A 23,631-nucleotide genomic window follows, 5' to 3' on the forward strand; every position below is an offset into this window, starting at 1 on the left:
AAAATTTAAAAAATAATAATAATAAAATTTTAAAAATTTAAAAAAAAAGTGAATTCTATGAGAATTACACCATAACCAGCTAAAAGGAAACAGGTTAAAGACTAATCTGAAGAAAGGGAGAAAAGAAAGTAGAAATGTTCAAACAAAATGCCATCCAAGACAGTGGTTGTAAGAATGTCTTTCTTTCATCTTCTTACAAATTTCCTGTATACATCTTTGAATCAGTAGTAATTGTCCAGTCCATATGGGGAGACCTTTCACTTGGAGCCATTCTTGAGCTATATATACTTTATTTCAACAAATGACAATTTGTGAATAAACTCTAAAATGATGGATTCCTTCACACTGCTTTTATTATCCTTCACCTTACTCTTGAATTCTTCCTTTCTCTAGACTATAATCATGTCATGTCATCATCTTATGTTCACTGTTCTTTATTTGTATGTCAAGCACAGGTGTTGGGCAGACTTGTGGGGAAGCAGAATCCCTCACTGCCCCTCATCCCCTTTATCAGAACATCCAAATATATTTTCAGTTTTTCTACTAAGGGCCTGAAGACTAGATCAACTGCAGGACTTTCATTTCAGTGATTTAGGTTGAGGAATTTAGGAGACAGCTTATCACTCCCTTGCAACCCTCTTGAAAGCAGAGCTGTGCTACAGAAACCACCATGGGTAGCCTGTAGCTCTCATGCTAAATGAGAAGTGATGTTCACATAAAAAGCACAGTGCTATTTCAAACAGATTGAGTAGATAAAGGCATTCTGGTGGAGTGAGGGGTTCCCCAACAAAGGCTCTTTCTTACTGTTTTCAGATGTTGTAATTGTGCTGCGGGCAAATATGTTGGCTCATTGCTGTGTAATTTCTTGGGGGAGGACCTTGGGCATGTGGAGTGTCCAGTTCCTTACGCAGACCAGGGAATTGGGAGACTGTGTCTGCTTCCTGTCCCCAAGTCCCTCCTCTGCTAGTTGTGAACACTGTGGCCTTTACTATGAGAGCCCTAGAGAACAATCAACATAATAAATGGTAATTTGAACTCCTGTTGGATAGTTTTGATTTGTTTATGTGCTGGGTATCACGAATCATGTACATAAATGGAAGGGCAGGCAGCTATGTATAGTCATGTCAGTTTCAGAAGTGTGTAATGAGTGCTAAGGTAGAAATGCTTTGCTTGGTTTGCAGCGGAAACAAATATTTCCTATGAGACCAAGATTGTCTTTGTCATTCATGTATTTAGCCTAAGTTCCCTCAAGAATATTTGAATTATAATAATAACACAAGCCAAAATATAAAGGATAATGTCTCTTCACAATAAAGAAATAGCATACTCCAGACCAATATAGATCAACTACACTATTGTTCCAGGCAGAGGTGGGATAAAAGAAGTTAAGTCCAAATGTAGTTTGGACTTACACTTAGGAGTGTAGCTTTCTGAGTTGGAACTCACGAGTGGATGTAGCCTAGCAGGGACTGACATCTAGCTGCCTATACAAAAAAATGTGTACCTCTCATTGGGTGTGGGAAGGGGGCTGGGCTGGATCAGTCCTTCCAACACAGTCCTATGTTCTACCCCGTAAGTGCAGGAAATATCAGATAAGGAATGAAGGTGGCAGTTTAAGAACATTTGTGTCCTTGTGAACAGGTTGAGGCAAAAGAATAGGTACAGTTTTTTGAATTACAAGCATTTCATTCTAACCTTAAGAGTATAAGCACCAGACAGCTGGAAAGAATTCCTGCATGGTGAGTTTACCTTGAATAAAATTTACCTTGAAATTTGCTAGGAGAGCTGTACTTTAGGAACCACCGCAACTCACATCTTAGTACTTAAATCTGAAAATAGGTTAGGGATTAGAATTTCAAGGTTTTTGAGAGGCTAAAATTAGGATATTCATCTTGTACTTTTTGTTTCCTCCTCTACACTCTTGTGGGGATCTGACATTTGCAGTTCCTCATAGCGTAGCATCCATTCCTCCTGTGATGTGAATTCCCTATCCATGATTATTGTTCCTATTCTCATTTTAGTAATTGTATCTACTTTCTCTTGAATAAGTAATAACTCTTAGATAGAAAAGTTACAGAAGAATATACAAGTAAAGCTAGTTATCCTCTCCTGTCACCACTGTGTACCCACAGATACTAGTTTAGTTCGTGTTTTACCAGGACAGATGATGATTATGCATGTTTGTTCATTTGTAAATTCAGTGGTGCACCTGTACACCCTTTCTGAATGCTTCTTATTACCTATGATAAATCTTAGCGATTTTCATGTAGTATAAAGGTATATTATTATACATTATACATTATCATTTCAGTGGCAGTAGAGGATTCTTTTTTATTTTATATATATGTTTTACATCATTCTTAATTTTTGTACAATATATGTTTTCTCCTCTCAGATGTAATCCCCATGAGATTCCCACCACCAATTCACCCATGCACACTCACTGTAGTTACTTAATGGAGGGTCATTAAAGTAGTTTCATCTTTTGGAATTACAAAAAAATCTTAGAACATATGGTGGTGGCACAGGGGTGATTTGGTGATGGGAAACCCACGGGGATTACAATCGAGATGGAAAAAAAAATGTGCAAAATGATGTAAAAATAAACTTTGTAATAAAAAAAATATGTTAAAAAAAATCTTAGAACAAATACATTATTACTTATATCTTTTCAAGTTGAGTAAAAAAAAAAAATCTATAAGACCAAAGTACTTGTTGAATCAACAGCATTTCATTTCATTTTTTTTAAAGATTTATTTATTTATGCATACAAGAACTGGGGTATAGGCCAAAGGGGCAACGGGTGAGAGAGTGCACCAGAGACAGAATGGGGAGCGGACTGAAATAACTGATGAGGGGAGCAGCGAGCAGATAGGCAGAGGTCTGCAGGGATCAAACTTGTGCTACAGTGACTTCGGATAGCCTCATAGTGCTGTACTTTAACTTGCACTACCAGGGAGGACCCACATTTAAATTTTATATATACATATATATAAACACTTGCACCATTTACACCCTTGCTACAAATATGAGACTGCCAGTTTCCCAATGTGTCAATCTGATCTCCTGTCAGAACTATTCCAGATGGTGTTTGACAAAGGCATAGTCAACTCCTAATTTTACTTTGAATGTCTTTTGTAATCAATATAATTGCTTTTTTAAAAAAATAGTCGGCCAACTTAAAATGTAGTGGTGAACATTTCTCATTGTTTATAAGAGTTTGTTATAGCTTACAGAAATTATCTCCATGGCCATACAATAGGTTTTTGATGGTTTCTTCATCTTACATTTTGTCTTTTTGCTTTGTAGGAAACTTTCTATGACTAAGTCATTTTATTCTAATTTATCTTCCATTTATTTCTATTAATTCAAACAAAGTGAATGTAGGTTTTATGATAGCAGCCCCTATGACAGTGAATTTTTAATTTTACAAAATTGTTACTATGCTTGTAATGAACAGTTGTCCACAAATGAGCTTAAGAGGCCCGGGCAGTACTACAATTAATATACCACAAGCCACAAGGAGGGCGACAGTGATTGCTGTGGATATATTGCTTTTAGTTTGTTGAATATCTTCTTCTAGATGATTTGCCTCTTTGTTTAGCTCTTCATATTCCTCATTAAATCCTTCAGTAAGTAGTTCTTCTAGCAACTGTAAAAAGAAGAAAGTCTCCTGTTGAAAACGCCAAGTAATCAGCATTTTGTATTTAACAATTGCAGCAGCTAAGCATGCCTGCTACTTCCCACTACCTTAGGTGCTTTTTTATGAGTTGGTAAAATATATCCCAAAGTTTGGAACTGGTAGTAGGAGTACCCATAGTTTGTAGCTTCCTATAGTCCCTGGACATATCTCATTGAATGGGGAGAAATTGGGGCTAAGCCAAGCCCAACAGCTATAACAGCAGTGTGTTCCAACCCTATGAACAGAATTTAGGAGGGAATGTAGATATAATTTTAACCATCTCTTGGTTCCACTGAGGTCGCATTAGCCACACAGGTCAGAAATAATGAGAATCCTGGCTCTCTCTAACATGGTTATCACACTCCAAGTTGGGACAAAGAATGCTTTAAAAATGCCTTCCAGGTTTATTCATGTACATTCTATACATTCTATCTCTATGGAATGAATCATGCAGTTCGTAATAAAATTGAATTAATTCTAGTGCTTTTAGCACCCCTTATTTTATATTAAGCACAGTTTGATACATTCTATACCAATGGATCTATTTCCGGTCTCTCTCTGGTTTTATGAAACATAGGACTCTAAGGACTTGAAGACTCCTGTCCTCTTCACTTGGGCTCAGAATCTGATCCTATAGTCATATAAACAGTCATCCACATTTTGTAATAGGCAAAATCAAATGATATAGAAGGTGTTGAATCATTTTTAAGGCTTCACACAGTCTAGGTTTATTGGGTATGTCAGGAAATCATATGCCTTGGATTTTTCTCTAGGCCATGACCTTTAGTTCATTTTTTAGACTTTTTTTCCTGATGAACTAGAGTTTTGCCCTGACTCACAGCCCAGGCCCCATGTAGACATACCTTCCTTTTATGCTTGAACATCATTTTCAGCATTCTCAGGAACTCATATATTCCTCTCTTTATCTTCTCTTTCAGTTGAGCTAGGTTTTCCATGAAAGTTCTGTTTTGAGCCTCTGTTTTTTGTTGCTGCTCCTCCAGTTTCTGTTTCAGGAGCTCCTGTTCCTGCTCAGCTGCCTCCCTCTTGGCCTGCTCAGCTGTTACACAACAGTTTTGCAGGGGAAGCGGGGGGAGAAATAACAGTAATGCAGAGCTGCACCCTACTGAACTCATTCTAATGGTCTTTAAAAATCAGGGAGGAATCATTGAAATCACCTCATAGTCACACCAGCAAAACATGTGGTGGGAAGGCACTGTTTAGTTGTAACAGCAACAAAACCCACCTGGTTTATTTCACATATATCAGAGTTACCTAACAGAAATGAAAGATGCTGGTTGTTTCAGAAAGATTTTCCTTTCACCCTGTCATTATACCACAGGATCTTCCCTCCCTGCTTCCTACCTGCTTTGGCCTTCATCTCATCAGTGAGGGCTTTGTCAGCCCACAGGATGGTTTCCTGTGTTGCTTTCTGTGACTGCATAAAGGTCTGCAGGACCTCCTTCGCCTGAGGAAACAACGGGGAAGTAAAGGCACAGTCAGGCAGCAAAGATCTAGTCTCTTACTAGGAAATTATGGCTCAATGAAACTATAAATAGTACTCCCTAAATTCCTCATCCACTTTAGTATGCACAGTGGTACTTTTCCTTCAAGGCCAAACCAAACACCAAGCTAAAGCATCTCTCTCTTTAGTTCTACTGTTTCTTTTTTAAGCATGCCTCCCACCCTATTTCCCAGGTCACACACTTCCAGATTTACGTCCTTTATACAGGGACAAAGTGTCTTTTGTTTGCTGTGTTTGCACATTTTCTACTTCTGACTAGATGCTTATGTATCTTATTTACCAAGATATTACTTACAGATACTAAAACAGGTAGATCTTACCTTTTCTTCCAGAGAAGTTTCCTTAAGTTCTTTCTGAAATTTCAATGGTTGCTGGGTATGAGCTTCCCTACCAGCTCTACCATTTGATGTCAAATACTTGTAGGCAAATTAACTTCTCCGTTAATTCCTTTCCTTGATTTTATAATGAAATTTATAGTTCACTGGAAGTAGTAATTTACATTCTTTTAAGGATTCACTATACAGTGGACGTAGGAAGTGAGTACTCAAAATAGGCCTCTCATAAATCTTCTGTCAACATCATCATCATCGTCACTTTCAACATATAAACCTGTGACAACTGTTAATCTCAACATATCCAGTGGACTGTGTATTTGTCCTTCTCTGAGAAGACTAAACTTCATAAGAACCCTGTTTTTTCTTTCATTATGTATTCTCATACTTAATACAAAAATGGTTACATTTTTTTGCTAAGTGGTGGAGTCATCTTTTTCACTTAGATTCCTGACAATAAGTCCCGTATTTGGAAAGAAACATTTCTTGTTTATTTAAGAGTATCCATATAATTTGGAAACAAAAGCTAAAAGGAGCTATCCCTATACTTTCCTTTATCTACACAAGTAATGCTGTAGTGTTAGACCCCAGCATCCAATATGGCTCTTCTCATCTTCTCTGCTGTTTATTCCTCACCTTAACTCCTCTTCTGGGCACCAGCTCATAGTCCTGCATAACTTTGTTCTTTGCTTCTAAGTAAAGACTGTGTCCTCCAGGCACACAGAATGTTCCTCTGGAGACACTCTCCATTAAAGACTCTGAAAGCTTCCTAAGCTCAGCTTGGCAATAGTTGCAAGACACATCTTCATTCTGCAGCAAGAACTCTTCCTTCTTTTTCTCTATGGTTTCCTGCCAGTGTAGAGAAATACAAAAGAAAGAAGTTGTTAGGAGAGAAAGTCCAACTGGGATCCTTCTGGAAGAAGCAGTGGTCACCTAAGAGTGGATGAAACATGCAATGACCAAGCATCAGGGGTCTTGTTTTAGCCCCAGTTCTGGACAATTTTCTTCATAACTTATGAAAATTCCTCCTCTCCAGCAGGCTGAGGTCATTATCTGTGAAATGATGGGGGTAGATAGTCATAAGCTCAATAGTGTCTGTTTAAGTTCTTAATTATGGTGTAACTGACATAAAATATTAGTTTCATTTGCTCCACACTATAATTTGATACTTGCCAACACTGCACAATGGTCACAACAAGACTCTCGTTAACATTTGTCATTTGACATAGTGATAAATCATTTTCTTTTAATAAGCTCTTTTGTGAGCTATCCCCCAAGCACTTTAAATATGCAATAAAGTATGATCAATGCTTACTTTAGTATTATACAATTAACAGAGCTCCGCCCATGAACACTGAACAATGGAAATGTTATTGGATGACAGGAAGTAGACTTTCTTCTCTATTTGGAGTTGGTATGATACACATATATACATAGCATAGCAACTGCTCATTTGTGAGTTGAGTGTTTTCTGAACAGAGTTCTGAACCTGTCATAAGTTACTTCAATGATGTTTCTTTGAGTGAATATTAGGAATAGAAATGAGTTAGTTTAGTTGTAAATTGCAACTCTTTCTTGTATATGAATTAACTGATTGTTGCAATTTGGCCAAGTGCAAACTCAAAGCAAACTTTCAGCAAAGGTGCTCCTGTTAAGAGTCATTATTAAGAGTCATTGCTAAGAGTAGGCCCTGCTAAAGTTCTCCCTTCTGGTGGGTAGACCTGCATTTTCTCTGGGACTATATCAACCCTGTGATTTGGCTATGTATAAAGTGGACTTGAAAACAAAGAGATTACCAGATGGGCATTATGTAATACATGAACCTTTAAAGTACTGTTATTTAATTTGGGACAGTTATATAATTTGAGGAAAAAAGGTGGATGGCATGTGTTCTTGGTGGATTAAATTGGAGGAGGGTGGTACCTCAGGGTCTACATATGATACAATAGGCTCAGCTGAAACTTGCTTTCTACTTGTACATGAGCTGAGCAGGGGGCTGATACCATCATGTACTGGGATTTGACAAAAAGAACTATGAGCTGTAAAATGTTTTAAGATGCTAAATTCATAATTCATGGTAACTTGTTCTGTCATAACACTGGGGGAAAAAGCCACTCTTACAGGAAGAAAGTAAGGAAACCAAGTAAGGAAACAGGGCATAAGTAATTATAATAATTAAAAAGCAGAATTAACAGGCAACTAGTAATCAGTGACTCTGCAGAAAAGGGGAAAGAGTGCTCAAACAGGGAAGGGAATGTGTTTTTACACAAGGGGATTTGGTGATGGTGGAAGGGTGATTTTGTGGTGGAAATTTTGTGGAGACTACCCTGAGAATTCAAAAGAAACATTGCACAAATGTGAAAAATGATATAAAATATATATAAATAAATTATTTTTTAAAAAAAATAGTCACTCTTTTAGAAAAAACATGAGAGAACACATGATCCATCGGGCTGAGCAGGGTGAGTAGGCCTCTCTCATTCTGGAAACACAGAAATAAGGGCAATGAAGGCTAAGACTTATTACCACAAATTTTTTCTGGAATTCCTGCTGGTCATCCTTGAAGGAGTTCTCCATGAAGACTGTGATGGCCTCCTTCTCACAGGCAGTGTGCAGGTCTAACAGCTCCTGGAGCGTGTCTGTGGGGAACTGCACTCTCTGGGCCATCTGCTGGCTGTAGTGGTCGGCTGCCTTCCGCACAGCCTCTGTGTTCTTGAGTTGGGCCAGAGTTGTCCCTGTATCCTCCAAACAAGGTACACTTCCACTGTTGATGGTGTCCACATAAGTCACAACGAGACTTCCCAGCCCTGAATGACATAGGGTATTTAGGGTATAAAAAGAATTTATAACATTTAGAGCCCAACAATCTAAAAATCACAAAAAGTTTATTGAAATAACTTTGTTTTCATCTTTGCTGCATCTTCAACCTTGTTCATCATTTTCATCTTCTCTTTCAAGTTCTATGAATTCACATCCTCTAATAATGTCCTTCGTTTCCTTCACTCTCTTTCTTATGGTTCTCTAACTCATAATCTTGCCATAGTATATTATTATCACTCTATATGTTCAAAGACTTTCTGGAAAACCTCGTTCACAGGAAAACAAATAAAAAAGAGCTTATTTTACAGTTAAGTACATAATTCATTGGCTCTCTTTTTATATAAAAATAACACCCTCATAAAAGAAATCATTAAAGACTTCAGGTGAGTGCCATTATTCAGGCACAGGTCATTTTGAACACAGGAGACTGTGTCTGCCCATGAGGCCTGCCCATGATCTAGCCCTAGCCAGAATATTCTATTTAAACAGTCTTCAAATTTTCAATGAGCATTCAGAGACACATGTCCTTTCAGTTATTTTGTATCTGCTGTAATATCACAGACATCCCATGCATCCACAGGAGAAACATTTTCCCATCAACTCATCTTCACAGATTTATATATGTATATTTAATTTCTTTATTTATGTATATTTTACATCAGCTGTATTCCACATAGAACTTCCACCACCAATTCACCTGTGCACCATCACTTTAGTCTGTTGTGCTATTCCCAGCCTCATTTTATACCCTCTCACTCCCACTTTCCCTACAAATATCCCTGATCTATAGTTGTCTGATTACTTTTGTTTGGTTATGTTGTACTTTTTCTTTTGTTGTTATTTTTTTTTTCCTGATCCCTTATGTGATGCCCCTCTATTCCGTTTTAGCAGCAGCCATTGCTCACATCATTAGTGTATTAGTTTCAATAAACCCCTTCATAGGGAGAATTTAGGGAAGAAGTATGCATCTCCATGTGTGCCATGAGCCCCTGCCTTTCTGTATGACACAGAGAAAGACACAACAATGTTGTCAAGCCCAGGGAGTGATGAGCTCCATCACACACACTGAGCCACAGAGGTACGTCATACCAAGATACTCACCATTTCCAGTCACAGTGATCCCCTCCCTTAGGGTCTTGGCTTCTGCTTGTGTGAAAATATAGGAACAGAATCTTTGGGATTGATCTTGGAATTTCAAATCCAGTTGACTTTCTGACGCTTCCTCCATATGGAGCAAGAGTTTGCTGTCACTTGTAGGTCGGTCAAAGACAAAGCACTTCCGCTTTGGAAAGAACTTCCTAATACACATTCTAGTCCGGTTGGAATTTTGGATTTGGGGACGACCACCTTCATGAATGGAGAAAAAATTATCACTGAGAGAATGCTTTCAAGCTAGGGGCTGAAGACATTCATTTCCAGAGATCTTTGATCCATCTCGACATTGTGCCAGTAAAGTTCCTTTTATAATCATGTAAATCGACATTATATGATTCTGCCCAAAATATGGAGAAACCTTTCTTTATACAGAAGCAAGAGTGAAAAAGAACATCATATAGGAGAAAGGAAGCCTCCATTTCAAGTGCAGAAACCTATGAACATTTTGTGTAGACTTGATGCTGTGGTGGGGTCACATTTATTAGATGTTTTTTGAATGACGGTTTAATGAAAAGAGTTTTCAGAAGTACTGTTTGATAGCTTGTTAGTAGCAAAATGTGGGTTCTTAAGTAAAGCATAGACATCAGTCAAGGTATGCATGGTGTGTATGGGAAAATACCATGTAAGGAACAGTTAATAATCAGGAAAGTACAAAAATCTTTATAAAATCAGGGCTCCACAAATAAATTGACAATGACTAGAGAAGAGAAGTTATGTTTAAAGATTCCTTTGACCGCACCAGATGCCAAAGTTGAGCCTTGCAATTTGGAGACCTCACAAATTCTCTATGGCAATTATGTTGAACTTGATAATGTTATCAGAGGGATTCTGGGTATGTATCAATTGTCAAATAAATATTTGTTGAAAGTGTGAATAAGTAGCTAAATGAACCAAAATGAAATTTGATTCTAGGTATCATCCATTATATCTGTTAAGTGTAATCTTAAAAATGAATAGTTTATATTAATATGACTATGCTAAATGTAAAACTATAGAATAAAGAATGTGTTGCTCTGGTAAACCAAATATAAAGAATTTGACAGTCTGACTGGAGGGATAGATCAATGATTTTTTGGAAACCTTTAGTGTTTAAAATCTCTTTAAATGAAGAACATAACTATGTAGGTTAGTAAAATAAACAGCATGAACTATATTTCAATAGTTTGGTAATTTGACAAGTTTGCACTTCTGTGTTAAAGACTTCTAATGAAATGAACATTTTTCCTCTCTAACTGAAACTAGAGGAACACATAAACTGAGTAAGTAAAGAGCTATGTAGCTTTAGGAAGTCTGAACACTGGTTATAACTATGAATTTTTTTCAAGGTATCGATTTTTTTTAAATAATGGATTAATAATAATGGATTCTAAATTTCCTTAGTGAGCTTAAACTCTGGTCACTGGAATTTTTCCAGTAATAATGATGGCTGCCTTACCCATATACCAATATACCAATAACCAATGTCATAAGTTTCAATGCAAAATTAAGTAACGTTTCATTGCAACTGTTAAAAAAAGTAGGCTTAGTTCATCCCACTTCCACTGAACTGCCATCACCCAGGACATTCTCTATACCTTTAATCAACTTCAAGGCATTCTCTAGGTACTCGTCTCCAGTGATGGGGTGACCATCTAGCTTGAGCTCCAGCACCATATCACGGAGAGTCCAAACAAAGTCTGGAAAGAAACTCACAAACTCGGCTGAGTCATGTATTTCATCACAGCTGGGAGAGGGTTTTGTCCTTATGAGCTCTGCTAGTTCAGTCACATAGCTGGGATCTTAGCTAAGGAAAGAGAAGGGTCCTTTGACAAAACTTCCAGATCTCTCTCCTAAAACTGTATTAAACAGCCCTCCCTGGTGGCACAGTGGGTTAAAGCACTGCAGTAAAAAGCTAAAGCCACTTCCGCATGAGTTCGATTCCTGCCCTGGAGGTGACCACATGGCGCGGCAGATCTCTCCTAACCCACCCGCTGCTCCCCTCAGCAGTGTACTTCGTTGATCTGCCTGTTCTGCTCCCCACTCTGTCCCTGGTGAATCCTCTCACTGCCCCTGCAACTCTGGCCTGTACCCCAGTTCTGTAGGAATACATAAATAAATAATAAAAAAAAACCGACTGTTTTATAAACATTCTTATTTGTCTCCCTTTTCCCACTTCTCCATGGAACTGAATTATGAGGAAAAAATAGAGTGAGTACAATATGCGCACACTGATAACACAATTCGGTTTTGCTCAGAAAGGATACTGCAGCTGTTCCAGGGCCTGGTGGTTGATGGCGCCAATGCTGTTGTAGACAAATACGCTGCTGAGTAGCAATGCCAGTGTGAAGATCCACGAGTCATTCTTGGGGTCACCCTAGAGAGTGCATTAGTTAAGGGATTTAGGAGCTTACTCTTCCTTCACTATTAATTTCTTCACTGGTTTGTATTGTTTGCTGAATAGTAGTGTAAAAAATCATAAACTTGGGGTTCTGGCAAGATGGCGGCAGAGTAAAGACGCTGGAATCACTACCTCCAAACTCACACAGGATTATAGGACTGAATACAGTCTATGGACTTATATACTGTGACTTTCAGCCCAAATGAGAATACCCTGGACTCACTAGAAGGAAGATAACTGAGGGAGAATTGGCATTTGGGGAGTTCGGATAGAGGAACTCTGATCAGATTCAGGAGTTACCAGTGGCCAGGAGGAGACCTGCTTCCCTTCCCCCACTCCGCCTGCCCTGGAGATAAGGAGAGACTGCACAGCTGGGTGAGTCGAATTCAAGCTGCAGCAAAAAGCTGCATCCCCAAACCTGATTAGCCAGATGCCCAGGTGCTAGGACCCGGGACCGGAACAGGAGCTCACCAGGGCACCTATGCACTCAGGCTCTAGAAGGAGATTTGCTTACCTTCCCCCCCACCCATCTGCCCTAGAGATAAGGAGAGACAGTACAACTAGGTGAGTGGAACTCAAGCTTCAGTGAAAGGCTGCAACCCCAACCCAAACTGCCCGGGTGCCCAGGTGCTAGCACTGGGAGCAGAGCTCACCTGGGCACCCAGGCACTCAGGCTCTAGAAGGAGATACGCATCCCTTCCCCCCTGGGCCACCCAGGAGATAAGGAGAGACAGCACAGCTGGGTGAGTGGAATCCCAGCTGCAAGGAAAGGCTGCAACCCCAATCTGGATATTGGCTGGGCGCCCAGGTGCTAGGACCCAGGAGCTTGCTCTGGCACTAAAAGGAGACTTGCTCCCCTTCCCCCCTCAGTCTGCCCTTGAGATAAGGAAAGACAGCTCAGCTGGGTGAGTGGAATTAAAGCTGCAGTGAAGGCTGCAGCCCCGAATCCGGATCTCCCATCCTGGATCTCCTGGGTGCCCAGGTGCTAGGACCCAGGAGCGTGCCCAGGTACCCAGTCACTAGAAGGAGACTTGCTTCCCTTTCCCCCTTGGCCAGCCCTGGAGATAAGGAGAGACAGTGCAGCAGGTGAGTGAAGGCTGCAGTAAAAGGCTACAGCCCCAAACCCAGACAGTCCAGGCGCCCAGGTGCTAGGACCCTGGAGCTCGTCCAAGTGCGCAGGCTCTAGAAGGAGACTTGCTTCCCTTCCTCCCTTTCCTTCCCTGGAGGTAAGGAGAGACAGCACATCTGGGTGAGTGGAATCCAAACAGTAAAGAATGGCTGCAGCCCAGATCCAGGATCACCCAGGTGCTAGGACCCAGAGTGTCTTGGTGCCCAGGCACTAAGAAGTGCCTTAGAAGGAGGCTTGCTACCCTTCAGCCTGTATGGATATAAGGAGAGACAACCCAACTCACAAAGGCCTAAAGACTTGTCAGCCAGAAAGGTTCACAGTACTCAGAAAGTAAAACAAAACCACTGACCAACTCAATCACAGGCCCAGTTGTAGGGAGACCTACAACACTTCTAATGTACCCCACCCTCAATGGAGACATCTAAACATCGAGGGAATCTGGGACACTAGAGGCTAAAAAAGCAGCAGGCATCTTCCAGAGAAAAGGACTCATGGTGTTACTGGAAGAAGCCAAAACACCACAAGAGACCCCGACTATTACTGGCTGAGACAACAGACACAATTCCACACAGTGGGGGCTACAAAAGCAAGCTATATTGAAACAAAGCACAACTCAGAATATCCTCCACAACTGAAGTATCTGGAGGTACCTCAGCCACCCTAGAAAGAATATCTAGAGTGAATGCTGGTCAATAATAGCAACACCGTGTCTCAGCGAATAGAAAGTATAAGAAAATACACAACAGGGGGAAAAAAGACAAAACAAATACCCAAGAAAGTCCACAGGGGGAAAATTCACCACAAAAAGATCAGTCAGTAGAAACCACAAAAAAAAAATAGAAGAACTGCTCAGTCTACCTATAGAGAATTCAGAATCATCATTATAAAAAAAGAAAAAAAGATGAGAAGGAAAAAAATTATATGAGGCAAGCCTTCATGGAAATGAAGAATGCAAACAAGGAAATGAATGAATGAAATGAAAAAGAAAAAAAAAGATATGAGATAAGCAATCAACGAACTGAAGAAAGAAAATTAGACACTAAAAAAGGAAATAGAAGAAATGCAGATGATGAAAGGATAATTAGAAGAAATAAAGGATGCTGGGAAAAGTAATGAAACAGAATAGATGAAATGGAAGAATGAATCAGCACACTCGAAGACACAGAAACAAAGAGAATTAAAAAAGAAAAAGAAAGAGAAGTAAAAGGGAAAGGAATGAAGAAACACTTCAAGAACTATCTGACACCAGTAAGAAAGGAAACATCAGAGTTATAGGTATCCCAGAAGGTGAAGAGAAAGGCTAAGGAATCGAGAAAATATTCAAAAAGATGATAGAGGAGAACTTCCCTAATAAGAAGGATATGAAAGTCGACATCCAAGAAGCAAGAAGAACACCAAACTACCATGACAACAGGAGAAATACAGCAAGACACATCTTAGTAAAACTTCCTAGAATACAAGAAAAGGAAAACATAATGAGAATGACAAGAGGGAAGAAACAAATAACCTATAAAGGGAAACCAATCAGGCTAACATCAGACTTCGCTGAAGAAACACTACGGGCAAGAAGAGAGTGGAAGGACATACTCAACAAACTCCAAAGCATTAAATGCCAACCAAGAAGCCCTCAAGCCAAACGCAACAGAAGAATAAGCAAATAAGGAACAGTTCAAATAAGGAATAAAAATACAAAAAGGACCAAAATGGCAAATGTAGGTGCCAAATATCAATATTATCTATAAATGTAAATGGCTTAAGCTCATGAATAAAAAGACACAGAGTGGCAGGATGGATTAAAAAACAGAACCCAACATTCTGCTGCCTACAGGAAACACATCTAACTACAAAAGATAAAAACAGGTTAAAAATAAAAGGACGGAGAACAATCCTACAAGCAAATGGATCACAAAAGAAGGCAGGAACAGTTATACTTATATCAGATAAAATAAACTTCAAACTAAAAAAGGTTAAAAGAGACACGGAAGGCCACTACATTATGATTAAGGGGACAGCACAACAAGAAGACATAACAATCATCAATATATATGCACCAAATGAAGGAGCACCAAAATATATCAAGAAAATACTGTCATCTATGAAAACGTATATCAGAGAAAATACATACATAGTAGGAGACTTCAACACACCACTCTCCACAATGGACACATCAACCAGACAAAAAATAAGCAGAGACACTAAAGTTCTGAACAAGGACCTGGACAACATGGGTCTAGCGGACATCTATAGAATACTGCACCCCTAAAAATCTGAATACACATTTTTCTCAAATCCACATGGGTCATTCTCTAGGATTGATCACATACTGGGTCATAAGATAAATAGCAATAGATACATTAAGATCAAAATCATGCCAACTATTTTCTCTGACAATGTAGGCGTCAAACTACAAATAAACCATATGAGGAAAAGAAGAAACCCACCTACCACGTGGAGACTGAAACCCACACTACTGGAAGACCATTGGATCAATGAGGAGATCAAAGAAGAAATTAAAAAATACCTGAGAAGAATGACAATGATGATGCAAGTCTCCAGAACTTATGGGACGCATTAAAAGCAGTTATAAGAGGAAAATTTATAACAATGCAGGATCACATAAAGAAACAAGAAATAACTCAAAGAAACAACGTAGTCTCCCACCTTAAAGAACTGGAAAAAGAACAACAAAATAACCCAAAAGTCAGTAGAGGACAGGAAATAATAAAAGTCAAATCAGAAATAAATGAAATGGAAGTTAGGAAAACAGTCCAAAAAAATCAATGAAACCAAAAGTTGGTTCTTCGAGAAAATAAACAAAATAGACAGGCCAGTAGCCAGGCTCACAAAGAAAAAAACAAGAGAAAGCACAAATAAACAGAATCATAAACAAAAGAGCAGAAATCACAATACACCCAGCAGAAGTCAAAAGAATAATAAGAGAATGCTATGAACAACTATATGCAAACAAGTTTAACAATTCAGCAGAAATGGACAAATTTCTACAACCACCTAAAGCTAGATAAAGAAGAGCTAGAACAACTAAACAGGCCAATTACAAGCAAGGAAATTGAAGAAATAATCAAAAGCCTCCCTAAAAATAGAAGTCCAGGGCCAGATGGATTTACAAATGAATTTTACCAAACATTCAGAAAAGAACTAGTGACTATTCTGCACAGACTCATCCAAAAAAAATTGAAAAAGGAGGAAAGCTACCACATACTTTCTATGAAGCCAACATCACACTAATACCAAAAACCTAACAAAAACTTCAGCCCAATCTCCCTAATGAACACTGATGCAAAAATCCTCAACAAAATCTAAGCCAACAAAATAATGCATCAAGACCAAGTGGGCTTTATCCCAGGAGCGCAAGGATGGTTCAGCATCAAAAATCAATTAATGTAATCCATCACATCAACAGACAGAAGAATAAAAACCGCATAATCATATCAATAGATGCAGAGAAAGCATTAAACAAAGCTCAACACCCATTTATGTTTAAGGCCCTTGAAATCCTCGGAATAGAAGGAACATACCTCCACATGATAAAAGCCATTTATGATAAACACACAGCCAATATTATCCTCAATGGAGAAAAGCTGAAAACCTTTCCTTTGAGATCAGGAGGAAGATAAGGGTGTCCACTATCGCCACTGCTCTTCAACATAACATTGGAAGTTCTAGCCAGAGCAATAAGACAAGAAAAAGATATATAAGGAATCCAAATAGGGAAAGAAGAAGTAAAACTGTCCTTCTTTGCAGATGACATGTTAATTTACATGGAAAACCTTAAAAACCCCACAGAGAAATTAACCAAAACCATCAACCAGTTTAGCAAGGTAGCAGAATATAAAATCAACACACAAAAGTCAGAGGCCATTCTGTACACAAACAACCAATCAAAAGAAGCAAAAAGAAAAAAAAACCCATCCCCTTTTCAATTAAAACAAAAAGAATCAAATACCTGGGAGTCAACCTAACAAAAGAGGTAAAAGACCTTTACAAAGAAAATTACAAAACATTGTTAAAAAAAAAATACAAGAAGGCACCATGAAATGGAAAGACATCCCCTGCTCATGGATCAGGAGAATTAACATCATCAAAATGGCCATCCTGCCAAAAGCAATATACAGATTTAATGCCATCCCCATAAAAATCTCAATGACATTTTTCAAAGAAATAGAAAAAAATATTGATGAGATTCATATAGAACAACAAAAGACCTTGAATAGCTAAAACCCTCATGTCTAAGAAGAAACAGAATGGAGGCATTACAATCCCAAACTTCAAGCTATACTACAAAGCCATAATAATCAAATGGCATGGTACTGAAACAAGAACAGACATACAGACCAGTGGATTCGAATAGAAACCCAGATATAAACCCACAAGTTTATGTCAGCTAATTTTTGACAAAGGAGCAAAGAAGATACAATGGAACAAAGAAAGTTTGTTCACCAAATGGTGCTGGGAAAACTGGGAAGCTACATGCAAAAAAATGAAGCTAGATCAATACCTCACTCCATACACAAAAATCAACTCGAAGTGGATAAGAACGGAAAGCATAAAATACCTGGAAGCAAAGATGGGCCAAACACTACACAACATACACTTCAGCAACATCTTTAAAGATAGATCACCCAGTGCAGCGATAGTGAAGGCAAGGATAAATAGATGGGACTACATCAAGTTAAAGAGCTTCTGTACAGCAAAAGAGACATTACAAAAAACAAACAGATAACCCACTAATTGGGCAAAAATGTTCTCACGCTAAACTAGTGATGAAGGATTGATCACAAAAATATACGGAGAACTGATGAAACTCAACAAAGAAAAAGGAAACAGCCCCATCAAAAAGCGAGCAGAAGAGCTAAAAAGACACTTCTCCAAAGAGGAAATGCTGATGGCCAAACAAGCATATGAAAAAATGTTCAACATCACTTGTAATAAGGGAGATGCAAATTAAAACCACAATGAGATACCACCTCACCCCAGTGAGAATGGGACATCTTAAAACAACTAGCAACAACAAATGTTGGCAAGGATGTGGAGAAAAAGGAACTCTCCTGCACTGCTGGTAGAATAGAAACTAGTACAACCACTATGGAAAGCTATTTGGAGGTTCCTCAAGCTAAACATGGAGCTTCCCTATAACCCAGCAATCCCACTCCCAGGTATCTATTCAAAAGACACAAAAACACTGATTGAAAAAGATACTTGCACCCCCATGTTTATTGCTACATTGTTTACAGTTGGAAAGATATGGAAACAGCCCAAATGCTCAAAAATGGAGGACTGGATTAAAAAGATGTGGTACATATACACAGTGGAATATTACTCAGCAACCAAAGAAAAGAAATACATGTCCTTTGCAGCAACATGGATGGAGCTGGAAAAGATCACGCTTAGTGAGATAAGCCAGAAAGAAAAGGAAAAATACTGAATGGTTTCACTCATAGCAGGAGTATAATGGATCAGGAGAGAAAATAATAATAATAATAATAATGATGATGATGGTGATGATGATGATGATGATGATGATAATAATAATAATAATAATGAACAGTTATATACCAGAGACAATTTATGGGGGTGGAGAGTGGGGAATGGGATAAAAAACACTGGGGGGGGAGGTAAATGCACTGGACTTTGGTGATGGCACATGGATGATGGGTGATGGGAAGCCCAAGGGGATTACAACTGAAATGGAAAAATGCACAAAATGATTTAAAAATAAACTATTTTATTTTTTTAATAAATAAATAAAACACTTTAAAAAATCATAACCTTTAAAATAACTGTAAACTGAACATCAATTTGGTATTTAGATTGATTCCTCTCACAATTTAAGATAGTTGAGCAGGTAGCATTAGCAATGACTGCCACTATTAAGCTGTGAAATATTTATACTGACTAGACATAGAAGTAAGCTTGATACTTGTGTAATTTTTTTTGAATCACTGGCTCTAATAGGGGCTCAATTATTTATTTAAATGAAGTTAACCCTTCTTACTACACATCTACAACATATATGATGCTGCATTTATTTGTGTGGATATAAAGTTCCTGCCTCAAGAAGATGCCTTTGGGAATGAGACAACCATGTCCACATAATCAAGACAAAAGGGGACTTTCAATAAAATATTAAATGTATTGTAATTGAGAATAAGCAACATTTGTGTTTAAATAGAATATGATAACATTAGGTTGAAAGCAGCATAGCTTTAAACATGACAGAATGTAGACTTGTGAAGATTAATGTACTGTGAGGTAGAGGGACCAATAAAAACAACTGTATTGTTGGAGTGCAGAGATAAGGTATTACAAAGATTTTTATTGGACTGTAGTGGTTGATTATTTGTGTGGCAGTGGATGAGATGGCTGAAAGTGAGATTTAGGACTGCTATGTGTGTGACTTGTCATAGAACCAGGTAACACTCAAATACACTGCAACTTGCAAAGAAAACAATAGCTTTGTTGCTGTTAACATACAATTTGGTATGTTTTGATACATTGATAAATGCAATCAGGTACAAAAAAGGTTTGTGAAAGCCACAATCTCTTCAGAATCAGTAGATCATTATGAATTTATATTAGATATATTCAATATTTTATGCTGCAAGTTTTAAATTCAGAATTTCTAAATTAATGCTATCACTCTTTTTGATAGTAATGGAACAACTGCTGCTCCTTCCAATTTAGTCTAACATAAATAAGGAGAAAATAAATGGAGCTCTGACTGAAAACATTAAAATTATTTCATCTATAATATTTTTGGTGGGTGTATTCGTGGCTTTATATAATCAAGAAGAATTCATCTTCAAAACTCAGAGAATTGCTCTAAAATTGAATGAGCAGTCCTGGCATAGCTAAAGCTTTTCTTGGGATTGTTTTTTAGACTATTTCACTGAACTCCTATGTTTGTGGTTCCTACTCTCACATCCATTAATTCACCAACCCCCTTCCTCCCTTACACATGGTAATTAGAACAGTCTATAGACCCAATAGGGTATTGCTTCCTACAGATGTTTCTGATATCCTAAATGATTAGGTTCACTTCTTCCTTTTAATATTCATGGTGGCCTGTACTGATAACCTGCTTATCTAACCTTCCTAACTAGGCGCTGGGTGTTTATTTCCTTCACTAGGGTGTCTATAGTACTTAACACAAAAACCTCAAATCAGCAATCCAGGAAGTTTGACGAGTATCTTTCAATGCAATATTATAAATGAGCAAGTCTTTTCCTAATGAGTAAAGTAGTGCTCCTTAAGGAAAACAAATTCAAGAAACAGAACTTAACCTCATCATTCTAGGAATATGTCATGAAACTGAATTGAAGTGAAATATAAGTGGGGTTTCAAGATCAAGAAGATGAAATATAAGTGGGGTTTCAAGATCAAGAAGATGCTCTGCCTCACCTTTTCCACATCTCCCAGCCCTTCAGTGTCCAGAAGGACCAGGGTGTGGTCTGGCTTGGAGGGGTGGGGCACACACCACATCCAGATGCCCTTGGTTTTGGACTGCACAGTGGAGCCCAGAGGGAAACCTGAAGTGGAAGAGGAGAACGTATTATTGGATGTCCATGTGTTGTCCGTGGGATGTATTGGTTAAATTTATAGTCTGTAGTTTATTAGTTTATATTGACTAAATTTATTATATTTGTCTTTTTAAGCACCCCTATCTGTGTGTTAGCTTGTACAGTAGAAAACACCAAAGAGAGAAAGTGAAGGGCCTGTAATTGATCCCTGGTTGAGAGGAAAACTGCTGCTATTTCACCAAGGGCAAATGCCCCAACTTTACACATGTTAAGGAAATTCTCAAGAGGGATTTTATATTTTTGGTTGAGTCACACCATCAGTGACTCAAACTATGAGTTTGTTTTAAAAAATTTTTAGAAATTTTGTTTTACCTATTGAGGTAACATGGCATACAACACTGTATATGATATAGGTTCACACAGCTCTTCAAGTGTCCATTACTACACCCACCCACTAGCAAGGCATCCATAGTTCTCATGGTAGTTCAGGGCCTCCTGATCTACTTTTTTGGATCTTAAAACATCACAAGTACCCAAAGAGGCATCAATTTAGAATGGAATTCATCAAATAAGAAATCCAAATAGTAAAGACATTGGCAGAAGTTTCAAACAATACAGTGTGAGGCCAATAACTGTATACATATTTAAATATTCACCAACTCAGCAATAAACAGTGCATTTACCAAAAATTTCTTAGTTTGTGGAGAATTCTAAATTACTATTATCTAAAAAGCATACAAATTGTATGTAAAGTTTGAAAAGGTGTCTGTTGATAACTAAAATGTTGAAAATGAACACTCCTCTAGTAGGAGAGGGTGTGATATTCTAAGAACTCTGCAAATATCACAAAAACAAGAAATCTAAATACAATCATATTCATGGTAGCACCATTAATAAAATGTAGAAATAATACCAATGTTCATCAACAACAAATGGATATATAAATTGTGGCATCTTTGGATAATAGTAAAGTACTGTGTGTAAAAATAAATAACATATACCTATGAAAAACTCCAAGGACTTTACTGTAAACTTCTGGTGGTGCAATAGAGCAGGTTTACCAGAAACATAAATCCCTTTATATAAAGTTTAAGCTACTTTTTAGAAATGCATATGCAGGTTATAAAACTAATTTTAAAAATGAAGAGTGAAAGAATGTTCCATGAAAATATAAACATTGATGAACTCTAGTAGGAGAGGGTGTGATATTGGCTTCTATATGTTGTTGATGTTTTATTTCTATATCTAGACAGTGATTCCAGAGCTAATCCATTTATACTGATTAAATTTATCATGTGTGTGTGTATATATATATATATAGATATATACATACATATATATATACACACATATATATATTCTTTTTGCAACTGTCTCTACATGTTATAGCTTTACATTAGAAAATGTCAAATAGAGAATGAGAAGGGAATATAAATGATCAAATTTTGCTATGATATGTTGCAAAAAACTTTATGGAAGCATCATTTAGATGGAATATCCTGGGTTTTTACTATCTGTTGTTTCTCCATCCATTTTCATAAAGAGGGCCAATTGAACAATATTTGCATTTCTTCTGAAGATCCTAGTTTAGAGGAAAATTGATGTTGGAATAAGTAAACGAATACTTGAAATTGAGCTCCTGATCACAACAGAGCAACTGTGATTGAATTAATGAGGTATCCTGTGATGAAGTTGGAGAAATCTTTTATTAGAAGAAGATAGAGAGATTTGGGGACAGATGGGGTTGAGGTGATAAACTTATCAATAATAATTACTGTTCTGCAGTGGGAACTGCTAGGCTATTGCTAAAATGAAACTTAAAGACGTGCCATCAGCCTGTCATGTCACTGTGGAAAACCCGTGTCCCCTGGCCCTGAGGAGCACTCACCATGGTTCTGTCCTGCCAGGCGGTTCATTAGGTAGGACTTCCCTGTGCGACACAGCCCTGCGATGGCCACCACCACCACCGGCTCTGAGATCTCCTCCAGAATGCTCAGTGCTTCTCGGTTTACCCTCAGCTGCTGTTCCTCATTTTCCACTAGACAGATGGGGGCTGTCATGATGGATCCAGGTGCCATGGTGATCTGTAACCCAGAGAAAGAACTCCAGAAAATAAGAGCACTGCACGTCAGAGCTTGTGGTTACACAAGCCATATACATGTCAGCTTTCTACTCTGGAATATATATCTAAATGTTCTACATTTCGTGTTTTTCTAAAGACCACCATATAGCATAGTGCATCAACACTGGTGCAGTGGCCTAATGCCCCTTATATTGCTGATGAATCCTTAAACAAGTCTTTCCAAGTGACCTATAAAACAAAAGAAATGAAAGAAAAAGAAAAGAACTAAGCGCTTATAATGAAGCAATAATAAAACAATCACTTTTGGAAAGTAAATAGAGGAAGAAAGGGAGCTGGAGATAAGGAGTTCCAGAGATTTCAGGAGATCTAGAATCAGTTAATCTCTCATTAATTCATAAATACTTCTTGAGTAACTACTATGTGCTTGGACATTTTTTAGGAGCTCGGTAGTAAACGGTGAAGAACTGGATGCAAGTTCCTGCCTCTACTGTGGGGAGAGGTCAAGGGGAATGGGCAGGGGAAGGGAAAGTAGGAAAGTAGCAAAGAAAACAAAGGCAATATCCATGCATGTGTACTATATACTATATGTGCAAGGAAAATAATGAGGGAATAGGCATAGGAAGTACTGGTAGTTAAAGAGACATGGTGTGTGTCAGGGAAAGCCTATGCAAGAGTGAGAAAATGAATGCATCAACAGAGGTGATGAGGGCAGATTTAATGATTGAAGGCAACATGAGCAGGCTAAAGAAGAGTGACCCTGAGCAAAAGAAGAGAGAAAGAATGGAACTCACTCAAAACAAATCTCTATAAAAATAAATATGGGTATAAAAATAAATATGGGAATAAGGATGAAATCCAATAAAGTGTCCAAATGTAGGGCTCTGGACAGGAATTATAATGGGTACATGAATTATTTTTTTAAACAGGTTATAATTTCTTTGTTATGGATTGACAGGGTGGAGGAAGAACAGTCAAGGTGATCTGAGGACTACC

General features: G+C 38.1%; 1 protein-coding gene across 1 annotated transcript; it reads right to left on the reverse strand.

Moving 5' to 3' along the window:
* Positions 1–2,968: 2,968 nt before the first annotated feature.
* Positions 2,969–22,633, reverse strand: LOC101627691 (guanylate-binding protein 7). Its single transcript, XM_004679540.2, has 10 exons — positions 22,444–22,633; positions 20,437–20,564; positions 11,755–11,864; positions 11,086–11,282; positions 9,458–9,703; positions 8,063–8,343; positions 6,173–6,385; positions 5,045–5,147; positions 4,546–4,739; positions 2,969–3,652 (listed from the first exon to the last, which is right to left on the reverse strand). Exons 1-10 carry the CDS (start codon positions 22,631–22,633, stop codon positions 3,428–3,430), a joined length of 1,887 nt encoding a protein of 628 aa, XP_004679597.1. The 3' UTR covers positions 2,969–3,427.
* Between the last annotated feature and the right edge of the window lie 998 nt (positions 22,634–23,631).

Source organism: Condylura cristata, unplaced genomic scaffold (assembly GCF_000260355.1).
Source record: "Condylura cristata isolate star-nosed mole 26May11 unplaced genomic scaffold, ConCri1.0 scaffold00008, whole genome shotgun sequence".
NCBI classification, from domain to species: domain Eukaryota; kingdom Metazoa; phylum Chordata; class Mammalia; order Eulipotyphla; family Talpidae; genus Condylura; species Condylura cristata.